At 49.7% G+C, this 24,096-nt stretch overlaps 1 protein-coding gene and 1 long non-coding RNA gene across 3 annotated transcripts; both read right to left on the bottom strand.

Annotated features, from left to right (window-relative positions):
• LOC110408408 lies at positions 2,881-8,186 on the bottom strand. Its single transcript, XR_002444312.1, has 5 exons — positions 6,904-8,186; positions 6,630-6,743; positions 6,371-6,521; positions 5,486-5,628; positions 2,881-4,441 (listed from the first exon to the last, which is right to left on the bottom strand). It is a non-coding gene; the product is annotated as an uncharacterized LOC110408408 (long non-coding RNA).
• LOC110408269 lies at positions 8,262-10,875 on the bottom strand. Of its 2 annotated transcripts, XR_002444264.1 has the most exons (4): positions 10,496-10,875; positions 9,712-9,873; positions 9,272-9,437; positions 8,262-8,598 (listed from the first exon to the last, which is right to left on the bottom strand). XR_002444264.1 is itself a non-coding variant. In XM_021416856.1 (3 exons), exons 1-3 carry the CDS (start codon positions 10,859-10,861, stop codon positions 9,309-9,311), a joined length of 657 nt encoding a protein of 218 aa, XP_021272531.1. In that variant the 5' UTR covers positions 10,862-10,874; the 3' UTR covers positions 8,262-9,308. The 2 variants fall into 2 exon arrangements, 1 of the variants encoding a protein (XP_021272531.1); XM_021416856.1 differs by having other exon boundaries at positions 8,262-9,437; positions 10,496-10,874.

Here is a 24,096-nt window from a genome sequence, read left to right as displayed (position 1 = left end):
GACACGTTCCTTATTTGTTTCGGACCAGAAAGCACTCTTCCTTCTGTGTTTTGGCCCAGGAAGACCCCATGCTTACATGTTTCAGCCCAGGAAGACCCTCTCCTTTTGCGTTTCGGAAAAGAAGACCCCTTCTTGCAGGGTTTAGGCCCAGCATGACCACTTCCTTCTGCGTTTTGGCACATCAACACCCTTGTCTTCTCCATTATGAACCAGCAAGCCTCCTTGCTTCTTGGTTTCAGCCCAGCATGCCTATTTCCTTCTAGGATGGGGCCCAGAAAACCCCCTTCCTTCTGAGTTTTGGCCCAGAATGCCAACTTCCTCCTTGCTTTTGGCCAAATACACTTCCTCCTAGGTTTCGGACCAGCAATCCCATTCCATCTTGGTTTCAGCCCAGCAAGACCCATTCCTTCTAAGTTTTGGTATAGCAATACACATTCTTTCTGAGTTTCCGCACAGGCAGCACCCTTCTTTCTGGTTATCGGCCCAGGAAGCCCACTTCCATCTGGTTTAGGGCCCAGCAAGCACCCTTTCTTCAGGGTATCGGCCCAGAAAGCACCCTTTCTTCTCTGTTTTGGCCCAGTAAGACCCTTTCCTTATCTGTTACGGACCAGGAAGAACCCTTGCTTCTGTGTTTCGGCCCACCAAGTCCCACTTCCTTCCATGATATGGTCCAGAAGACCACTTCTTTCAGGTTTCTGGCCCAGCATGCCCTCTTCCTACTGTGTTTTGGCCCATCAACTACCATTTCTCCACGGTTTTGGACCAGCAATCACCCTTCCTTCTGGTTATCGGCCCAGAAAGCACCCTTCCTTCTGTGTTTTGGACCAGCAAGACCCCTTGCTTCTGTGTTTTGGACCAGCAAGACCCCTTGCTTCTGTGTTTCGGCCCTGCAAGACATCTTCTTTCAGGGTTCTAGCCCAGCATACCTACTGCCATCTGAGTTTTGGCCCATCAGCACCGCTTTCTACTCTGTTTTGCCCCAGAAATCCCCCTTCCTTCTTGGTTTTGGCCCAGAAAGACCCGTTCCTTCTGGGTTTTGGCACAGCAATACACATTCTTTCTGGGTTTCGGCACAGGCAGCACCCTTCCTTCTGGTTATTGGCCCAGAAAGCACCCTTCCTTCTGTGTTTCGGCCCAGCAATTCCCCTTCGTCCTGCATTTCTGTCCAGAAGACCCCTTCTTTTGGGTCTTTGGCCCAGCATGTCCACTTCCTTCTTGGTTGTAGCCCATCAACAACCCTTTCTCCTTGGTTTCGGACCAGCAATCCCCCTTCCTTCTGCGTTTCAGCCTAGCAAGACCCATTCCTTCTCTGTTGCAGCCCAGCAGTACACATTCCTTCTGGTTGTCGGCCCAGAAAGCACCCCCTGCTTCTGTGTTTCATCCATGCAAGACCCCTTCCTTCTCTATAACGGACCAGCAAGGCCCCTTCCTTTTGCATTTCAGTCCAGAAGACACCTTCTTTCAGGGATTTGGCCCAGTATGCCCACTTTCGTCTTGGTTTTAGCCCATCAACTTCTCTTTCTCCTTAGTTTCGGACCAGCAATCCCCCTTCCTTATTGGTTTCAGCCTGATAAGACCCATTCCTTCTGGGTTTTGGCACAGGCAGCACCCTTTCTTCTGGTTATCGACCCACCAAACTCTCTTCTTTCTGGGTTTTGGCCCAGCAAGCTCACTTCCTTCTTGTTATCCACCCAGAAAGCACCCTTCGTTCTGTGTTTCAGTACAGAAAGATACATTCCTTCTGTGTTTCAGCCCAGCAAGATTCTCTCCTTCTGTGTTTCAGCCCAGCAAGACCCCTCCCTTCTGCGTTTTGGTCCAGAGGACCCCTTCTTCCATGGTTTTGGCCCAGCATGCCCACTTCCTTCTGGGTTTTGGCACATCAACTACCCTTTCTCTTTAGTTTCAGCCCAGCAATCCCCCTCCCTTCTTGGTTTCAGCCCGGAAAGACAAATTCCTTCTGGGTTTTGGCAGAGGCAGCACCCTTCCTTCTGGTTATTGGCCCAGCAAACCCACTTCCATCTGGTTTGGGGCTCAGCAAGCATCCATCCTCCTGGGTATTGGCTCAGCAAGACCTCTTCCTTCTGCATTTTGGCCCATCAATACTTTTTTCTTCTCTGTTATGGACCAGCAAGACCCCTTGCTTCTTGGTTTTGGCCCAGCAAGCCCCTTTCCTTCAAGTAAGGGGCCCAGAAAACCCCCTTCCTTCTGCAGTTCAGCCCAGGATGCCCACTTCCTTCTGGGTTTTGTCCCATCAACTACCTTTTCTCCTTGGTTTCGGACCACCTATCCCCCTTCCTTCTGGGTTTCGGTCCAGCAAGACCACTTTCTTCTTGGTTTTGGCCCAGCAAGCCCCCTTCCTTCTGTGTTTCACCCTAGCAAGCCCACTTCCTTCATTGTTATGCCCCAGGATGCTGCCTCCCTTGTGCTTTTTTGGCCCAGCATAACCCTTCCTTCTCATTTTCAACAAAGCAAGACCCATTCATTCTGGGTTTCGGCCCAGCTTGCCCCCCTCCTTCCGGGTTTGGCCCAGCATGCCCCCATCCTTCTGGGTTTCATCCTGTCATACCCTGTTTCTTCTAGGTTTCTACCCAGCAAAACCAGATACATCTGCATTTCAAACCAGCAAACCCCCTTCCTTCTGTGTTTCATCACAGCAAGCCCCCTTCCTTCTGGGTTTCGGCCCAGCAAGGCCCTTTCCTTCAGCCTTTCAGCCCAGCAAGCCTCCTTTCCTTCTGCGTTTCGGCCCTGGAAGACCCCTTCCTTCGGTTTCTTGCCCAGCAAGCCCTCTTCCTTCTGTATTTCTTCAAGTCACACCCTCTTCCTTCTGTGTTTCGTCCCACCCAGCCCCTTTCCATGTGTGGGAAATGCTCAAATTCAAAGATTTCCGCTCAGGCAAAGATCTTAGTGATAGCAGCAAAGTTTATTCATTATTGCAATAATGGGTGCACACCCCCTATTGGCAAGGGAGATATTGCATGCTTAGTCAGTAAAATTCATACATTATATACCCTAGTCCTGACACAAGTGGACACTCTCCTGGCGCTCACTGGTCGAGCGTCTCAGGCTCACAATCTTCTTGACACTGTTACCAAGATACATCTCCATATAGAGGTACTATTACCAGACTGTTGTCTTTTGGCATGCTTTGTACTTTGAAATATCTCCAATAATTCAGAGTCAGTACATCTGCTCTGCTTTGTACCTTGATAGGAGTAGAAGATATTTCAAAGTCAGCATATTTCTTGTTTGTATTTTGATAGGGAGGCAATACTCCAAAGTTGGTACATTCGTTCTCTCTGGTACTTGACTCTCCCCATACTGTCCTGTCCTAGGCTAGCCTGCATATCTTCCTTATCTTCTGAGTTGGAACATCCCATCCTCAGCTTCACCCTATTCATCAGTTTTAACGGTTACACAGGAGGGTTACAAGTTCAGTGAGATCCTACTCTACACACAGAACAACTGTTCCCCCAGAAGGTTATAAGTTCAGTGAGAGCCTATACTACATATACAGAATACTGGAAATTTCCACTGCAAAAACACAATCAATCTACCTCTCACAAGACTGACATACCACCTGAGAGGTAACAGGTCAGGAAGGAAAGCCTTACCGCGTGAACACAGGGACAAGCTACCCTCTTCTTCTGGGCCTTTGTTCACAGTGAGGATTCCCCTCAAGAGGGCTGCTCAAGGTGCCCTTGTCTCCAGCTGTTGGTCACTTCCTACCTGTTGGACACTGTGCCCACAGGTCATTGTGCTTTGGGCAAAACCTGCTGGCTTAACTCCAAAACAGTCACAGGCCACAAACTAATCCAGCTGGTTTGCCTGAAAGGGCTCCAAGGCCACATGCAGGATCCCTTCTGCTGGTAGTTCTCTCGGGGAAAGAACCTCCACTCTCAGAGCAACAGCCAAGAGCTGGAAGGCTGAAAAAGCCTCCAATCCCCATGGATGTGGCTGCCTGCAAAGACAACGGCTGCCTACTCTGCAGCAGGGTGATGCTCACCCACCAAAGCCCTCATCCAGCACATGCCTTTCCTTACACTCACAACTGCCACAAGTGTGTGCAGCCCCGGGCATTGCATTTCCAGTCAAAGGTAACATTTATCTAAACCATTCCTTCTGTGTTAGTACTTGGATCCCCACTTAGGGCTGGAGCTCAGGAGGTCAACGCCACAGAATTAATAAAACATGCAACTGGAAAACAAGTCTCCAAGTTGAGAAGAGTCAACTCTCTGACCTTGGGCACAACTCACCAACCAAGAGCCAGGCCTTGCAAACTTTGCTGATCTGAGCATGTGGGAGCGGGCTGGACATCAGACCAGAAGTGTCCATTTCAATTGCAACTCCATGGAGAGAAGAACACCAAACATTAACAGGTGCAAATGAATTCATTCGCAGGCTGCACAATGAGCTTGTTCAGTATAAAAAAAAACATGGATTCCTAATAAAAAAAAATAACAGCAGGAGTTAATATCCGCAGAAGAGGTTCCTGTTCCTACACCTCATCATCTTACCCCAACTTTCCTTGCCTCAGCCCCTACCCTAACTCCTGGATGATGCCCACAGACTTAACATTGGCTCTCAAATCCATAGGACTCTTTTCCCAGCACTCCCTAAAAAAGGATGTCAGGCTTGTTCCACACACTCAAACTGACCAAGCAGTGGTATCACAGTCGTCAAAAACACATGGAAGCATCCAAACCCTGAGGATTTTTTTCCCCTGCACTACCAGGTTCTCCTTAGCACACAAGTCTTCTGTTGCTCCTACAAAACAACGGCCAGCAGTACAAAACAAACAGCTGCTGAGGACTCTCAAAACAGAGCCTCATCCACAAAGCACTTCTCAACTTCACAAGCACGCCTGAGCCTCCTTCTTGGCTGAGGATAATTTTCAGGTATTTTGTGAGATAGCTGAGATGAAAAGGAAATGTATTTTTGCATTGGTTTGATTCTAGGCATGGGATTGCTCAAAAGCTTTCCCTACTGGCCTTGCTCTGCTCCCACCTGAGCACACAGAGCCTTACCATCCACTTTCACGGTCAAAGATTAGAGGCCAGTCTCCAACGCTGCTAACAACTCCTGCCCCAAGGCCAACATATCTACAGACATCCTTTTCATGTGAGTCCAGGAAACGCATTTACAGCACACTTTTTCTGAACTACTCTAATATCAGTAGTGTTTTGGGTGGCAGAAAGACACCGCAAATCATTCGTCAGATATATTCTGGCACATCTCCTGTGAAAAACACAATTATTCAAACAGCCGTGTTTCTCAAGCAGATCTAGAGATTATAAACATACAGGAAGTCACAAGGAGAGGCTCCTGTTTTAAACCTTTCAATAGAGATAAGTGTTTATATCCACTTTTCCTGACAACAGAAACATGGTAGCAGCTTTCAAAGGCCATCCGCCACAGAGTAGGCAGACAATGCATACAGAAAGCAGCGTGCACATCCCCTCTGGCTGTACTGGAACCCACAACTCACCTTCAGATCTCTGTGGATTCCTGGTGTTTTACACTGATGCAGCCTCGCTACAGCTTCATGGGTGTCACAGAAGACCTGCAGGACCTCTTTCTCCGCAAACCCCATCTGCAGCCATTCGTTCACGAGGTTCACCACCTGCCCTCCTGAGCAAAAAAAAGCACAAAGAACGAGAGCAAAGCCTATTGCATTTGACCCGGCCTGGTTCAAGCCCCAGTCATACCCGATATACCCTGCTCCCCAAAGCCTGGCTGGACATCAGCACACAAGTAGTTTATCAGATCAAATTCAAAGGCGGCACCATGCCTCCCCCAGAAGGGAGAAGCTGACTGCAAAGGGACTGCCTCCCTTTGCAGTCAGCTCAGTCATCTTGTTTCACTTTCTCCTCACCTAAAGCCAACAGTAGTGTCCCCATCTGCCAGCAGGTGTTACCTTCAACCTTCTCATTGGACAATGCTCCCACAGCACCAAGCTGGCTTCTGGGGCCCTCATTCACCTCCCTGTGTTAGCACTCAAATGTCGTTCAGATTCAACCACATTCTTTCTTTCCTCATCAAAATAAAATGTTGGTCAGACTAGAGGAATAGAAGGCTGCATTTGGGACACGCACGGTCAGCCTAATTGTCTGACACATGGAAACAATGCTGAAGACTGAGAGCCGTCTGTGCTAAGGAGCGCAGCTGCAAGCCGCAAGAGAAATCATACAATCACAGAATCATAGGATTAGCTAGGTTGGAAAAGACCTACAAGTTCATCCAGTCCAACCATCCACCTACCACCAATAACCCCACTAAACCATGTCTCTCAACACTATATCTAAATCTAAATGTTTCTTGAACACTTTGCTCCACAGTGGGGTCCCTCATGCAGAGCTGAATAGGAACTTACCGGCATTGGCAGGGCCCTTTCTTGCAACACGCCTTCTGATATTTTGGATTAAAATCATCAATAAATCATAACAGATGTTCTCTGTGAAAACTACATGTAGCAGTCTTCCTTCAAACAAGCAAACAAGCCCAACACACAGTAGTAAAAACACCTGCAGCAAAAAGAAACAAAGATGGTATGGCAGGACAGAGATACCTAGTGTGCATGTTTAAAGGCATTTCAGAACCTAACTGTACTTGCTACAGTATACCTGACTTACCTTAAAAGCTCAGCAGTCCCAAGAACACCTGTTTGCATCATCTGCCACCACCCAAAACAGCCAGACTTCTGCGGTCACCTGGCCCAAACATTCTTTTTGCTCAATGCTTTATTCCTACAAGAGAGATCTGAGCTCGGCACACTAATCATTTTTCAAACACCCCATCCCAGCAGCAAGGGATCAAAGCGTTGGGACAGCTGAAACAGAAATGTTGTGCAAGTTTCCTGTTAGCAATGAGTGTGATCAAGGAGCAACATGTTGAGCCCCCACTCACCTCAGCAGAGGTCCCTTCCTATCAGCGCTTTGCACAGGTCACCGCTGCTTACTGAGTTTCTACTGGAATCCATGTATCCAACCATGGTCCTGCGGCCAGACAGATCCCGCTGCAAGATCAATACCTGCAAAGCGCTCAACAGCCACGTAGAATGAGCTCTATTTTAATCTCGTTCCTCTACAATGCTCAGCTTGCCTAGCCTCTCCCCTGCCTAAGCACCAAATTCTGCCCCTTGGCCTTCAGCATCACACACAACAGGATCAAATCTGACCTCTGTCTCCTCCTGCTTTCTCTCAAGAAGGATGTGAGACAAACAGCAGAAAACAATCCAGATGTTTGGACATCCCCTTGGATGGCCCAGGCCAAGCTTGCTGAGCTGCTCCTCCTTTGTGCAGAGGGAGAACAGGGCAGATGCTATGTGGTGGCTGTGCACAGTATGCATCTTGCTGAATGGCAGCACAGCCTTCTGGTGTGTCAGCCACTCCTCCCAGCTTTGTATCATCGGTGTACCAGCTGAGGGTGGACACTATTCCCTCATCAAGGTCATCGATAAATATATTGAACAAGACCGGACCCAGCACCGCCCCCTAGGGAACACCTAGGAGACCTAGTCACAGGTCTCCAACCGACTCTACACCACCGATCACCACCCTCTGAGCTCGGACAGTCAGCCAGTTCTCAACCCACCTCACTGTCCACTCATCTATCTCACACTTTCTCAGCTTCATTATCAGGATGTCACGGGAGACAGCGTCAAAAGCCTTGCTGAAGTCAAGGTAGACAACTTCCACTGCTCTCCCCCCATCCATCCAGCTAGTGATGCCACCATAGAAGGCTACGAGCTTAGTTGAGCACTATTTTCCCTTGGTGAATCCATGCTGACTATTTCTGATGACCTTTTTCTCTTCCAATTGCTTGGAGATGGCATCTAGAACAAGCTGTTCCATCCCCTTTCCACCCTTCTTTATGCCACAAAAGCTAGGAAATAAGAAAAGATCTCCACATCAGGCATACATTTCAAGGAGGTTCCAGGTAAGTGGAGACAACGGAAAGCACTGGCAAGTCAAAGCATGTCAAAATTGCCCACGCAGTGTTAGCTATGGTGGTGATAAATCATGTCTCCAAAATTCCCTGCACAAGAACACAAAATCCAGACCCTTGTGATCATCTAGTTCCACCCCCTGCTATAGGCAGGGACACCTCCCTCTAGATCAGGTTGCTCAAAGCCCCATCCAGCCTGGCCTTGAATGCTTCCATGGAGGGGCCATTCACAGCCTCACTGGGCATCCCGTTCTAGTGTCTCACCACTCTCACAGTAAAGAATTTCTTCCTAATATCTAGTTTAATTCTACCCTCTTCCAGTTTAAAGCCATTTCCTCTCATCGTGTCACTACCTGCCCTTATAAAAAGTCCCTCCCCAGCTTTCCTGCAGGCCTCCTTCAGGTACTGGAAGTCTGCTATCAGGTCTCCCCCAGAGCCTTCACTTCTTAAGGCTCAAGAGCCCCAGCTCTCTCAGCCTGTGTCCATCACCATTAATGATTAGATGCACAATGTCCTCACACGCTTTCCTTTTGGAAGTGGAGATTTAGCGGCAGCTTGACTCATGATTAAGTCCTCCAGAAGCCTTCTTTCTTCCTTTTGAGGAGACTGAATACTGAAAACTTCTCCAAAGTCATTATTAAACAATTGCTGTACCTAAAGCCCAAGGAGAAAACACATTTCAGATTTAAGACCACAAAACAATCATATTCTATTCCAATACAACTTCAATTCTAATTTAAATTTCCGTGACTAGCATTTCACCCACCCTGCCATGAAATGACAGACTGCGGGAAGAAACATTCTCAGTAAAGCACTCCAAGGCTTAAAGTGTTCCTAAAATAACAAGATACAGAAGGGAATGGAAAGGAAGGGAAATGTGGGGTGTAGTGGGAAGGGAAGGAAAGGGGAGGGGAGGACAAAGAAGGGGAGGGAAATGCAGGGAGAAGTGGGAAGGGAAAGGAAGGAAGGGAAAAGAAGCGAAAGCCTTCTAGCCCCACATCCCCTATAGCCCCATACACCCCTATCCACCCTTACAGACCCCCCTAACCTCCTATAGCTCCACATCCCTTCCTGTAGCCCCCAACAGCCCCCTATAGCCCCATATCACCCCATGGCCCCCCACAGCACCCCATAGCCCCATAGCCCCCTATACATCCCCTATAGCCCCATATCTCCCAATATCCCCCAACAGCTCTCCACAGCCCGCCTGTATCCCCCCACAGCCTCCTACAGCCCCATATCCTGGGGCCTTCAGTACAAGAAAGATGCGGAGCTATTGGAACGAGTTCAGAGGAGGGCCACCAAGATGATCAGCAGGCTGGAGCACCTTTCCTATGAAGAAACGTTGAGGGGACTGGGCTTGTTTAGCTTGGAGAAGAGAAGGCTCTGGGAGACCTCACTGTGGCCTTCCAATACTTGAAAGGAGCTGTCACGGAGTTATCTATGGATCTGCGTCCATGACAGGGGGACAGCAGGTCCACAGGCCCACCAGCCTGGAAAAAGAGGAGAAAGGTGAAAAAAAAAAAAAGTTGGCTGTTTATGGGCCAGCCCGGCCTGGTCCCATGACTAATGCAGCAGGGGACCCACGGACCCACGCCCTGGGGAAAAAAAAAGGGAAAAGGGGGAAGGGTAGGGGAATTGTAGACAGGTATAAAACAAAACAGCGGCAACAGTCTGAGGAGGAACGTTGATTTACTAAATATGATATCGGAATTGAGGTCAACAAATCAAAACAAAGTGAGAGAGAGTCCAAAGCTGAGTCCTTACTCTGTAAGCTGCAGGGGGACCACGTGCTTCTCTGCAGCAAATGAAGAAAGGCACTCCAGGTTGGCCAGGCAGCTTCACCAACCCCTTTCCAGGCGCAAAGACCCCTGGAGAATGCAGCTCCTCCCATCCCCCTCTGAGAACTGAGCACCCAGAAACAGCAGTCTGCAGAACCAGAACATTAGTGCCAGTGCTTTACATGATGTTATGATGTGGAATACCGACAATAAAAAATCACAAAATGATGACATAGCCCCCCACAGCTTTCTATAGCCCCATATCCCCCCTATAACCACACCACAGACCTCTATTGGCTCATATCCCCCTATATGCATCCCTATATCCCACCCACACCCCCTATAGCTCCATACACCTCCCTATAGCCCCCCCCACAGCCCCCTATATTTTCATATCCACCACAGCCCCCCGACAGCTCCCTACAGCCCTCTATCCCTCCCTATAGCTTCCCTGCAGCCCTCCACAGCCCCATATCCCCCTGCAGCCCCCCACAGCCCCATATCCCCCTGTAGCCTCCCTGCAGCTCACTGTAGCCATAGACCCACCTTAGCCCCAGGCTCTGGGGGTCGCGGGGGGTCCAGGGGGCACCGGGAGCAGGGGAGGAGGGGACGGGGTGGGGCATGGCCCAGATGCTGGCAGCAGTGCTGTGGCAGTGGGGGACCCGAGTCCTTGATCCATCCCAAATCCACGGCCCATCCCACAGCCACACCCCTACATCCCCCATCCTTCATCCCAGTCCTACATTCCATATCCCCACCCCACATCTCACAGTGGAGAGGAGGGCAGTGTGGCTGGGGCCGCGCAGGGTTCTATTCCCTGTCCCGGTGCCGTTATCCCACTCATCTCCGGCGGAGCTGCCCTCAGCACCCGCTCCCTTGTGCCGCGCTTTCCGTCTCGCTGCTGCCCGGAGAGCTCCAACGCACAGCGGCTGCAGCGGCGCTCCCGTGCGGGGCGGCCCGAGCTGCGGGAGCAGCGCTCTGTGAGGAGAGCCGTGCCGCCTCCAGCTGGCTCCCAGCGGCCGCTCCTGCGCGCTGAGGCTCAGCCAATCGGAGCCGGCGCTGCGTTGCCGGCGCTGCCAAGTCTCTGTGTCCCCTCTGTGTCCTCGTGTCCCACCCATGTCCTTGTGTCCCCCCATATCATCTCCCCATGTCCCTTCTGTGTCCCCTCCCTATGTCCCCATGACCCCTCCATATCCCTGCATCTCACCCATGTCCCCATGTCCCCTCTGTATCCCCATGTCCCACCATGTCCCCATGCCCTCACCGTGGTGTTGGCGCACAGCATGGGGTGGCCCACATAGCACAGCAGTGTCCTTGTCACTGTCCCCGCTGTCACTGGCGCTGTCGCTGCTGCCTCCCAGCAGCTGATGGGCACTGGGGATGTGGGGATATCTGGGGACATTGGAGACATGAAGAGGGATATTGTGGGGACATCAGAGACACTGTGAGGACATTGGCGATGTTGGGGGACACTGGGGACATTGGGGGATGTGGGGATATTGGAGGACATTTGGAGGACATTGGGGGGTGTGGGGACATAGGGGACACAGGGACATTGTGGAGACACTGAGGGGACTGGGGGACACTGGGACATGAGGACAGATACTGGGGACATTGTGGGGACACAGGGACACAGGGACACAGGGACAGGTGCCCTCACTGAGGTGGCCCTGGCCCTGTGGAACGCTGACCCCAGGGGATACCAGATGGTGACGGTGGCCCCATAGCACCAGCCACATCACCACCCCATAGTGCTTCCCCACAGTGCCCCACAGCACATCACTCTGTTGTCTCTGCTCTGCGCCCCTCGTCTCTATGGTAATAGGTCCTCCAGGCTCTGACATGCACACATTCGGAATCCCAGAAGGGGCGGCTCTTTGCTCTGACCGCTCTGTGCAGTCCTGATCGGAAATTATCGGAGCTGAGTGTTTCTCACGCTAGGGAGCACAGATGATACACGTTATAACGATGTTATTAAGCTTGCTAGTGTTTGCTGGTGGATATCCCTGCCCTGCAATTCCTTTAGATAACTGAAAGAGCTGTCTCTCTGAACCAGAGATAAGGGAGCTCTGCTGAGTCTTTGTACCGAGGAAATAGGAGGTCCTGCTTGGAATCGGTCACTGAACACGTAACGCACTTCTGGGAAACTTCCGCATGTGTAACATAGTTCTGAGAAACTTCTGCATATGTCACACAACTCATGTATATAAACTGAGGATCTTTAGTGTAAGCGATGAGTGACAGGAGGATTACCCCCATGTGTCCAGCTCTGCTATGAAGGAATGTCTGCTTTCCAACACTCCCACTCGCATCTTAGAGCGTTTTCTGATCCACCCCCTCCCGATGCCATAGACAGCTCCGGCTCTCTGCTTGTGCACCCTTGAGTCCACGGGATGACACAGGGACACCTCTGTGATGCACTGCAAAGCCCTGGGGGACTCCGGGCATCCGGTCGAGTGCACTGGAATACACTGGGGGGGTGCTCGGAGTCCAGTAGGGTGTGTTAGTGTTGAAATTTGTGCTCTCCTATTGAGTAGAAATGTCACCAATTGTCTTTGAGGACCAACTGGAATCCAAGTATGTGGGCTATTGTAGCTCATCATTGATAAACCCCTCCTTGCTGGACATTTTGTTTTACTCATTTTTTTTTGCTTCACGCCTGTATGGGAACTGTCAGGTCACAGCCTGAACCGGTGACTGAGCACCTGGTGAGGGGTGTAGCCAGCCCTGTGAGCACAGGTGGAAGCTGTTCAGCTGTGGGACCCCATGGGGCTGAACCTGGCTCCAGCCCTCCCTGACCTCATTTGAGGGCTGGCAGCCACAGGGACTTGTGGTTACCTGTCTCTACCTGAAGACTGCCTTCTTTGGAGTGCGGGGGTGAGCCCTGGTCCTTGGGAAGGGGTAAGTAATTCCTTTTTTGTTTCAGGGCTGTGATCTTTGTTTTTTGTGGGATCTGAAACTGGTTTAAAGCAGCTGTATGTGCTATGCATGTCCTTACAACGCCCTTCAATTCTCCAAAGGAGATGAAGGGGTTATCTTATCTCTGCTCTGGTGATGGAGGGACTGATATACATTCCGTTCTTTCACTGCAACCTCCTTTTTGGAATGCTTCAGTTAACCCCATGATAATGCCGGTCAGTTGACCGAGCACTGCAGCTTTGGGAATGCCTTGATCTGATGCTCTTTTTTGTAAACAGGTTCTCCATTCTCAAGATCCTATTTGCACACTTTTTAAAGCTCATTACCTTCTGGTTGAGCTTCTGTTCTGTCTTTCATGTTTCTCACCTTATAATCTCTAACCTGGGGCTCCGAGCTCTGTTTGTCTGCATCATTTCAGCCCATTTCGTGACTGTAGTGCATTAATACCACCCACACAGAGAGTTGTTTTAGGGCATTCTGTGCATTATGATCATGCATTAAATTGTGTTCTCTGTGTCCCTTGATCTCATCCCATTTCACAGCTTGATGGGTTTTAAGAGTTGCCAGGGCTCCTCTAATTAGTGATTTAAGCACTGCAAAGCCTACCTGAGCTGGTAATGGAAAATCACGAGCCCCTTGTTTATGCGTTGCTTGTATGCAGGCAGCTTTAGTGATGTCTGTGGGAGGCTCATTCAGAGATTGACCGGGGGTTACAAGGGGTTCACCTCGCTCCGTGGGGTCCATTCTCCCAGCAACCTGGCTGGTGATAGAGCCAGGTGCACCTACCAGGCCAGGACCTGAGCTTAAGAACTCTCCTGGAACCCAGTAGCCATTTTATTCATCCTCTCTTGGCATAATATGGTCTCTACCACTCAAGTGTACTTGCCAGGAGTGTTCTGTTAAAGTTTCACCTGGTTCTCTGCTGTATCTCTCTTGTAAATCTGTCAGTGGTAATGGATCCCAGGGGACAGTTCTCATAGTACTTCATGATTGACACCCTGGGCTCCTACAGTTATTCCTGTTTTAATGGCAAGTCTGCCTTCATCTTCAGAGGGATTTATGGGAAACAAAGGATTGTTCTCAACATCTGTAGTTGCGATCACCTCAGAAATCTCCATCCCAGTCTTCAGGGGACAGTACTAGGTTCCTTCCTAATCTGTATGATTCTTGAACCCCTACCCTTCTCCCTCCCATCCCCTGGCCACCATTCAATAGCTAGCTCTGCAGCTGTGGGACCTGACAGCTTGAAGAAGTGAGGCCCCTGGTCTGCTGAATACAGGGACTGGCACGGAACAGCTCTGTGACTGATGTGGAACGTGCCAGTGGGTATCATCCTGACCGGAGTACTTGATGAGTTTCCCAGGAGCCACTGTGCATGTAGGCTTCCACGCCTGCCCCAATCACACTGTGACCACTGACTTCCTTCATGTCACCATGCCTCATGGCTTCGGGCATCTTATTGTGGAATCCTTGGAGTTGGAAGGGATCTTTAATGGCCATCTAGTCCAACTCCCCTGCAATGAAGAGGGACATCCACAGCTCCATCAGGCTGCCCAGGGCTTGACCCAGCCTTGCCTTGAAAGTCTCCAGGGACAGTGCATCCACCACAGCTCTGTGCAACCTGTTCCAGTGCCTCACCACCCTCACTGGAGAAGACCTTTTCCTTATATCTAACCTGCATTTTCCCTCTTTATGCTTGAAACTGTTTCCCCTTCTTCTATCACCACAGAGCCTGCTAAAGGGTCTGGCCCCTTCTTTCCTGTAGCTCCTCTTCAGATACTGGCAGGCTGCTCTCAGGTCACCTCGTAGCCTTCTCTTCTCCATGCTGCACAGCCCCAGCTCTCAGCCTGTCCTCGTAGGAGAGGTGTTCCATCCCTTGGTTCATATTTGTGGCCCTCCTCTGGACGTGCTCCAACAGGTCTATGTCTTTCCTGTACTGAGGACTCCACATCTTGATGCAGTACTCCAGGTGAGGCCTCACCTGCACTGAGTAGAGGGGTGGGAGCACCTCCCTTGACCTGCAGGGCAGTCCCTTCTCTATTGTACTGCATTCCGCTGGTGGCAGTGGAGAACTGCGGTGCCCCCAAGTGGTGCAAGAACTCCACAGAGTTTTGTGGATCTTTGTGGATACAGCAGAAAGCAGGGGAAAGTAGCAGGAAACCACATCCCACTGATATGGGAAAAGCAGAGCACCTGATCACCTGCTGATCCTTGCCCAGATGCTGCTCAGCAATGAGAAGCCATATTTCCAGGATTGCCTCAGAACCCAGCTTTGCTGACTGGCTGCTGGTTACCCAAAGAGGTAAGGACAATGTACACAGGCCAATGTTTACCCATTACATATTGTGGCAGAACGTAGTGCTCCCAGAGCTTGCTATGACACTTTAGGGTGCCCTAGAGAGGCTGCCTGTGGCTTTCCTCTCTCCTTTTCCCTGCTTTCCCTGGGTGTACTCCTTGCTTTGCCCTATTCTTCCCGTTGCCTTCCTCTGCATTGCTCAGGCAATGCACTTTGTTTGTAAGCATCGAATCCTAGAGGACTGCAGCTTTACAAGAGAGTTATCCAGTCAGGTTGCATTGCTGTACTTCTGTGCCTCAGACCTCTCCTTGGGTTCTAGAGCCTAGAAGCGGGTGGTGCTGGGGGACCAGATCAGCAGGGAGTCAGCTCGCACTGGGGGGCCCAATGGGCTGGGAGGCGGCGTTAGTTCTAAGCTTGGGGTTCCGGTTAAGGTTAAAAGAGCTCTAAAGATAATTGTATTAATCCACAACGTAAGTCTCAACCTAACCCTTAACTAGGTGCAAAAATGTATCTAACCCTAAATGTAGCAATAAAAATAGTACTGAAAATTTACAGTAAAAGTAACATGAACTCTAATTGTAATGCAAAAAGCAGCCATTAAAATAAAGGTAATCTTAACCCAGAAAATAACATTAATCGTAACCCTAATGACCCTAACAAAAATTATTATACCTTTGCCCTGATAATCTGCAAAAAACTGATTCAGATAAATCACCATAGAAGTAATGCTAGCAGTAATCTGAATCCTGAAGGTAACAGAGAAGAGGCACGGGCAGTGTGTACCCCCACTGTGTGCCATGGCACCACAGAGGGCTCCCAGGGGTTCTCAGTGCTCCCGGCAGCTCTCCAGCTCTCAGGCTGCCCTGTGGGGAGGAGCTGTGAGGCACCTGTGCCTTCTACGCAGGTGAATTAAATTTTTTAGATCTGTAAACTTGGGTAGAAAACTGCAGTTTGCATTAAGCTTTGTGGAAACAATGTAATGGTCCACATGAAACTCAAAACTGTAGCTTCGTGCAGTGACCGCCTGTAGATTTGCTAGGGCCTAAATTTATCCATTTTATTGCATTAAAAAAAAAACAACAAGAATAAAATGTGTAGCGTAGGAAAGGCATTTATAAACAAATACATTAAAGTACGAACAAGACAGAATGAGAGAACACTAATGTGGCCCTGTGATTTCTGCTAACGTGCCTTCATTTCATTACCGTTAAATTTGCTTGGTAGTTACATTTCAGTGCGTGAATACTTAAAAACAATCTAATGGAGGCTGGCAAAAAAAAATTTTAAAAAAGAAAAGCATGGCACCATCAATTCAATATATTTTTTTTAACTGATATTCATAAGCTCCTAGCGCAGGTTTCTAGGGTTTGGAGAAGTTTTCTTTCGTTTGATTCGAGTTTTTTCTTCGTTTTTGATTTCTTCCCTCCTCTCCTAACTTTGTGTTCTTCTCCTGTCATCAAAGAGCACGGAACGCATCGCCGGGGTCTGTGCTGCCGGTCCGTGTGAATCCCATACTTCTTCCCGCGGTCTGTGCTGCCACCGCGTGGCCAGTGGGTGGAACCGCCACCGCCTCTCATCTGCCCGGCAGGCAGCACGACGCATGCGCACAGAAATGCGGAAGTGGCGTGTCTGAGTTCCAACCGCTCTGCGCAGCGAATCTTTACTATGCGAAGCCCCCCAGGCAGCAGCGCGCATGCGCTCAATGACAGAGCAGACGTACGGAAGGCACGGATTTCTCCGAACTCCTTCGGTGCGGGCGAGCAGAGCAGTCACGGACCGCCAGCTCTGAGCAATGCTCCCCCACCTACTCCGTGTGTCTCCTATCTATTTCCTTGTTTTCGTGCCGGAGTCGACGCCGAGAACCGGCGGTTTTGGCTGTCGCCTGCGCGTGCCGCGGCATCTGATTGGCTCATCGCGGCCGCGGATTGACAGGTACCCGCCCCAGCGCCGCGCATCCGTGCTACCTCTTCGGCGCTCACTGCTGCCGCCTTCTGAAGAGGTTTGGTATTGCAGCCGCTGCTCCTTGCACGCGCGGTAGCGGAGCTGCTCTCGCACGGCGCGGGCGCTGTGTGCGGTGGCACGGCAGAGTGCTCCGAGAGGTCTTCAGCGCGCGGTCTGGCGTGGCCCATAGTGTCCTGGGGCACGATGGGACTCCAGTACGCTGGAAAGCCTTTGAGGAGCCCTAGCGCATGCCAAGGGAGCTCAGGGAGTATTGCAGAGTGTCCCAGAGTTGGGTCTGGCATTTTGGGAAGCCTATCACATGCAGTGAGAAGCCTCTAGGGCACACCAAGGAGCACGGACAGGCTCTGGGAGTTTGCTGGGGAGCCCAAGTGTCCGTTGGGTGACACACTCCACGGCTCTGTGGCACGTCTGGGTGTCTATAGATGTGGCTGCAGGGTCCTGAAAAACGTTTGGGGCACATGAGAGTGCCACTGGGTTCCACAGGAGCATTCTTGGGTGCCCGGAGGTCTGGGCTCTAGCAAACTGAGGGGATATTTTCTGGTTTTGTTGCTGTTTAATAAATATTTTCTTTAATTTATTTTTTCTTCACTGACCTCATTGTACCTGTCTCTTCCAAAAGCCGCTTTTTTGGCAGCTGCACCATGGGCTTGCTAGATGCTCTGAGTGTTTGGAGGAGACCAGTACTGTTGAGAGCTGTTGGTCTAATTTCTTTCACCATGAGCGCATGGACAGACAAAGAAGCATTGTGCAGGCAGGGAAAAATGAGTGCTGTGGGTCCTGGGAGCAGCAATGAGGGAAGCCCCTCCTGCTAGTGCCCTTCCACTGGAATGTGCCTTCAGTTTTCTTCTTCTGAGAAGATTTGAACTTTGTTTTGAAAGATGAAAAGGGCTTGAGGCACTGGGGTGAGCGGAGCAGTGTAGCCAGGTCTGGGTAATGATGGCTTTGGGTTTGGCCAATCCTTGGTGGCCCCTGGGCGAGTCAGCGCCCTTGTGCCTGCCCTCAGTTCTGTGGACAAAGGAGGAAACAGCCCGGAGCTTTCTGCTGGGGCCCAAAGCCTCCTTGTCCCGGCTCGCCTGGCTGTGGCAGCGCGGGGCTCTGTGGCAGCGGGGCAAAGCCGGCCCTGGGGGGCACCCAGCAGGCTTTGACGGCAGCAAAGGCGGCCAGCTGCGGGCTCTCCCTGCTCCACGCTTTCCTCCGCAGGTCTTGGGGCTGCTCCCAGCCAGCCTCTGTGTCCTCAGGTTGTGGTTCCGATGCTTCAAGTTGGAGAAGTGTCCCCCAAAGAGGTGGCAGCTGTTGGGTTTCAGCGCCTCATTGCGCTATGCGTGACAGAAGCCAGAGAAGACAGCGGGCCCTCATCCTCAGCTCTTGGCTAAGGCTGTCTGTCCCCGCAGGGGATGCACTGGGGACAGGTCCTGCCTTGCTCCAGCCTCTCCAGGGTCCTAAGAGCTAGGATGCTTTCACAGTGTCCTGGGTTTGTTTGAGCTTGGTGCTTTTGTAGGTGCTTGGTGCATCTGAAGTAACTCTGAACTTTTCTGAGACAGGAGGTGTCAGAGAGAAAGCCCCAATGCACCATTTTGTTTGTGCTGTTTTATTCCCTCCTGACTTTAAAAGGGAGCTTCAAAAAGCCACAAGTACAACTTGCTACTGCTGCAGCCTGTCAAGTGGAGATGGTGAAGTGTGACTGCCATTGGGGCAGGGGGGAAATTCAACTGCCAGCATGAAGTAGCAGATCTTGAAAATGGTAACAGCCATGGAAGCCAATTAGCAAGACAGTTAACCATGAAAATAACTTATCTCTGTAGGTCAGCCCTGACTTGGCTAACAGTGCTGCAGGAATGGAACAACGTTCACATCGCCTACAGGGAGCTTGTTCTTGTGAAATGGTCCCTTGTGCTTGCTTAGCAAAGTCAGGCAGGTGCGTGCTTGCTTAGCAAGGGCAAGCAGGTGAGTGCAAAGCAAAGGCAGGTAGGAGCATGCTTGCAGCAGAAATACAGGCATGTTGTTGTGAAGCAAGAGACCTGTGGTACACCAAAATAGATAGCACAACTCTTTTTGTCCTTCCTTGAACCCTGGCCAGGTTTTGGGGAGAAAACCAAGAGGAGAAAGAGGAAGCCAGGTGTTCCACCTGACTGTTATGTAGATTTGTTTATTCAGTGGTATAAAGGCTGGAGCTGCTTGCAGTGGTGTTGGAGACCTCACCTCTAGGCTGGACGCATCGCTGTCTGAGTTCCCAACTGCCGGGACAAGTTCTCCAGATTCTTGCTGCAAGTGGGGTTCCCCAGCGACTGTGGATCTGGAGGATGTTAAAGTAGAAGAGCAATTGGTGATGTATCTTTCTTTGTCATTATCGCTAAGCTCATGTAGTAATGATTAGACTCACTGCACTGCTTATTTCCTTTACTGCTAAGCTTATCTTTTCACTATAAGACATGGCTTTATTTTTGTATTATTTTGAAATAGACCATAAAATGAGCTTATCCCTTTCCTTGTTGTCTGTGTCCTTCCTGATGACCCAGTCAATAGGCCAAAAAAGGATAAAAAATAAAACATAAATGAGGATAAGCTAAGGTCAGGCAAGGGAAGTTAAGGAAACGGGGAAGGGGAGGGGAAGGGAACGGGAGTGAAGGGAAAAAAATAATACAAATCTCTCCGGAGGAAGACCAGAGTCTTAAGAGGATGCCCAGAAGGATGCAAGGGAATTTGCAAACTAGATCAAAGTTCTTGAGTCCTTACCCTGGAGTTCTCTGGGGCTGCTATCCATTAAAACTCATCACCATGAAATACCTTCAGAAAAGAGAATCAAAAACAAAAAACCATATCGTGTATTTTGGGGTGGTGCAATTCAGAAAGGCAGTTTGGGATATTGCATAATGACTGCTTATGTAAAAAGTAAGGTGAACTATTTTGGGGTATCTCCCTTAGATTTCAGATAGTCAACTAGAAAGTCTACAGAACATGTGAAGAAAAGGAAACAAGATCTCGCTCTTAGTGCCTAGTGAGGATGTTCCGCTGTGCACCTACAGGCTTTCTGCATGGCAGGAGGGTTTATCTTGAACTGACTCATTTCCCTCTGCTCTACAGAAACGCCCATTTGTTTTGAAAGTTCTTCAGTTGTACAGAGTTCCCAAAAATCACTGATTCTGGGCCGCCTTTAACTTTGAATATTTTATCTTAATCTTAATAGCTGTCTGGGGATGTTTCACAGATTAATAAGGTATCTTTAATGTAGTTAGGCTCTTAGGAGAAATGTTAGGAGAAGGAGTTTAATTTTGGCTGGCCTGCATCCAGACAAGGGGTTGTCTTCCTGGAAGGTCTGGGAATGGCTGATGAAAGGCAGGCAGCACGCCATAGTGTGAAGACTCTGTGTCTCCTGTCACTGCCTGTGCCTTCAGCTCTTTGTCCTCTGACACAACAGCATAAAGCGAGATGGGGACGCAGTCTGTGCTGTTGGGCTGCAGGCAGAGTCTGAGAGAGTCTGTGTTCCGTGAGATTTTAGAGGCAGTGCTGGGGAGCGTGGGAGCAGTCCAAGCCTTCCAGGCTGCCTTTACTTTCAGGGGCCTTTGTGTAGCACCAGACATGCATTTCCTAGAAGTATGTGATGGATGGAGCACATCCTGGGATCAAGGTGCCATGATCAGGAAAATCCTGCTCTGGATGTACAGGCTTGGCTGAGTCCCTGTCCAAAGACCAATCTCTCAGGACCCAAGAATGTGGAGGCAGAAGGGCAACGATATGTGAGGTATCTATAGGTGTATCTGTATATCTGCACAGCAGGCCCAGCTGCCCCTGCTTCCCCCCTCCATGGGAACTGCCCATGCTGCTACTCCCAGAGTCTCTTCTGGCCACAGTGACCTGGGGCGATTCCCCCTCCATCTGCCCGTGCCCTGTCTGGTGCCCATCCCCACAGCAATTCACGGTACCGGCACGGGCAGCGCAGGCGGGCTGTGTTAAATGCCCTCTGCATCCTGCTGCATGAAAGATTGCAGGGGGAGAGGAGATCTGGGCTGGTGGTGGCAGCTGAGGGACACTTGGTGGCAGCCATTTGTGTTGCCCCATCCTGCCCCGGAGGTGGGCATGGGGAGCTAGGGGGCTGTGACACGGCACAAATGACATCAGGCAGAGATGCAGCAAAGGGAACACAAAGCATTTCATAACTTATCATAGAAAACAATGTGTAAGAGAAATGACAGTATTCCCAAAATTCCCATCCCACCAGAAGTTCAGCGTCCAAACAACGTTCCATCCCGCTGCAGTGATGACTTTGGAGGACTGCTCAGTTCTGGAGGGGAGGGCTGGGGCCACTGGTGGTGCCCCTGTAATGCTGCTGCTGCTGCCTGGTGCTGCGGGGGCCGGTGAGGAGTGCAGGGTTACGGGTAGCAGTACTGGTCAGCTATGGCCATGTCTGTCCCCCAGTGCACAAAGAACTGCACGGGGCCGATCTGGACCACGGTTCAATTATGGACCTTTAAAACCAGTAAGGACAAGTTCAGACAAGTATGGATTCATAGTGGTCAGTAGAGACCCATAGGAATCAGTAAGTGCACACTCATATGGACCAGTAAATACTGGGTTTTTTCTTTTTATCCCTTTCCTTTTTTATCCTTTTTCTTTTTTTCATTTACATTATTTTTTCTCTTTTTCTTATTTCTTGTATTACCTTTTTCTTTTAACTTTTTAAAATTTTTTCCTTGTTTTCTTCTGTTATGTTTTCTTTTTTTTGTCTCATTTTCTTTTCATTTTTTTTTTACTTTTTTCCATTTTTTATTCCCCTTACCCCACTTTGCTCCCTTGACCCTCTCCTTCCCTCTTGCCTTAGCCTACACTTACCTTGCCTGCCCTTCACTTACCTTCTCTTCACTTCTTTCTTCATTAGTCTCCTCTCTTTTACTAAGACTCTTGCCATCCATTGTTTTATTAGGTTTTTTCCTTAACTTATTACTTACCTTTTTTTTCCCTCTTTTCCTTTTTATCTGTAATGTTTTCTCATTTTCCTTTTTCTCTCGCTTTCCTCTTTTTCTTTTTTCTTCTTTTTTTAATCTTTTATTTACACTTTTGTTTATCTTTCATTTTTTTCTTTACATTCTATTTTTAATTTTTTTCTCTTTCCATTACTATTATTTTAACCCTCCCCTCCCAGTACACTTCCCCCTTCTCCGTTCTTCTTTTTTTTCTCTTTATTTTTTCTATTTTCTTTTCTTTTGTTTTTCGTTTTTTCTTTTTTTCCTTTTTATTTTTTAATTTTTTGTCTCTTTTTTTTTATATTTTTTCTTTTCCCGTTAATCTCCTTTTAATCTTACCTTCCCCATCCATGCATCTCCCTCCCCCCTTCTGCCATCCCCTCTCTTCCCCTTACCCCTCTTGGCTCTTCTCACGTTCCTCCATTCCTTCCCTTCCCCCTTTTTGGTCTCTTTCCCTTCCCCTTCCCTCTTGCCTTAATGGAAACTTACCTTTCCTGCCCTTCAGTTACCTTCACTTACTTCTTCAGTATTCTCTTTTCCTTTGCTAGTACTCTTGCTTTGTTTTCCATTGCTGTGCTTTGGTTTGTTTTCTTATTTCCTTTCCTTTGTTGCTGTTCATTGTTTCTTTAGTGTTTTTCCTTTTTACTTTGCTTTTTTCCGTCATTTCTCTTTACCTTTCTTTTTTCTCTTTTTGCTTTTTTTCTTCTTTTTATTGTTCTTTTTGTATTTTTTTAACTTTTCTCTTTTACTCTTTTTTCTTCGACTCTTTTTTCTTCTTTTTTCTTTTCTCTTTTTCCCTTTTCAAATTTACTTTTTTTTCTTTTTTTCTGTTTCCTTTTTCTTTTTTCTTCCTTTTCCCAGCCCTATATAGCCCCTTGTCCTTCTATAGCTCCCTATATCACCTCCATCATCCTTATAATTGGGCTATATCTTGGCCTTCTTGCCCCTCATCCTCCTATAGCCCCCCATATACCCACAGTCCTCTATATTTCCCTACAGCCCCCCCACAGCCTCCTTTATATTCCCCCTCTGCCCCCTCGCTGCTCCCTTTAGCCCCATATCCCCATATATCCCACCTATATCACCCCTACCACCACCTATAGAACCATATTCTCCTCTATCTCCCCCCAGCCCACTCTAACCCCGTAACACCCCCATATCCCCTCCATAAGTACCCCCAGCCCCCTATAGCCCCATATCCTCCTATATTCCACCAATATCCCCCCATTTCCCCTTGAACCCCCTATAGACCCTATATTTGGGCTTATGTTTAGCCACCTAGCCCCACATCGCCCTATAGCCCACCCTGTAGCCCCATATCCCCCTATACCCCAACACATGCCCCTTTAGTCCCCCCACAGCCCCCTATAGCACCATTTCCCCGTATAACCCACATATAGCATCGTACCTCCATATATCCCCCCCATAGCCTCTCCCAGTCCCCTAAAACCCTGTATCTCTCTATTGTCCCCAAAAGCTCCCCCACAGCTCCCTATAGCTCCGTGTCCCCCTATATCCTTATTTAACCTCCCCACTCCTCTCTGTTGCCCCTGGTGGCCCCCCAGCCCCCTATAGCCCCATATCCTCCTGCATCTCCCTTATAGCCACATATCCCTGTATATCCCCCTTATAGCCCCTCCCATCACCCTATAGCCCCATATACCCCAGTATGCCCCCCCCAGCCCACTATAGCCCCATACCTCTCCCTATAGCCCCCCAGCCCCCTATCTCCCTCATACCCCCCCCTCTATCTCTCCCTAGCCCCCTATGTCTCTCCCATAACTTCCTCTAGCCCCACACTCCCTGCAGCCCCGGGCTCTGGGGGTCAGGGGAGTCCAGGGTGCATGGGGAGCGGTGGTGGATATCCCATATTCATCCCATTTCCATTCCATAACCTTATCCCATTATCATCCTCAACCCGTCCCATATTCTTCCCATATCGATCCCATATCTGCACATTCCAATCCTAAATCCCAATCCCACATCCCTTGATCCCAGTCCTAAATCCCAATCCCATTCCCACATTCCCCTCCCAACCACACACCTCACAGGGAGGCGGGTTATGGCCGCGCAGGGTTCCTTTCCCTGTCCCGGTGCCGTTCTCCCACACACCTCCATGTGCCGTGGTGCCGCGGTTCCGTCTCGGTGCTGCCCGGACAGCTCCGGCGCGCAGCGGCTGCGGGGCCGGTCCCGTGCGGGGCGTCCGTGCTGCGGCAACGGCGCTGCCTGAGGGGGG

This window comes from Numida meleagris, chromosome 19, assembly GCF_002078875.1.
Source record: "Numida meleagris isolate 19003 breed g44 Domestic line chromosome 19, NumMel1.0, whole genome shotgun sequence".
Taxonomy (NCBI): domain Eukaryota; kingdom Metazoa; phylum Chordata; class Aves; order Galliformes; family Numididae; genus Numida; species Numida meleagris.
This window is presented reverse-complemented; position numbering and strand designations above follow the sequence as displayed.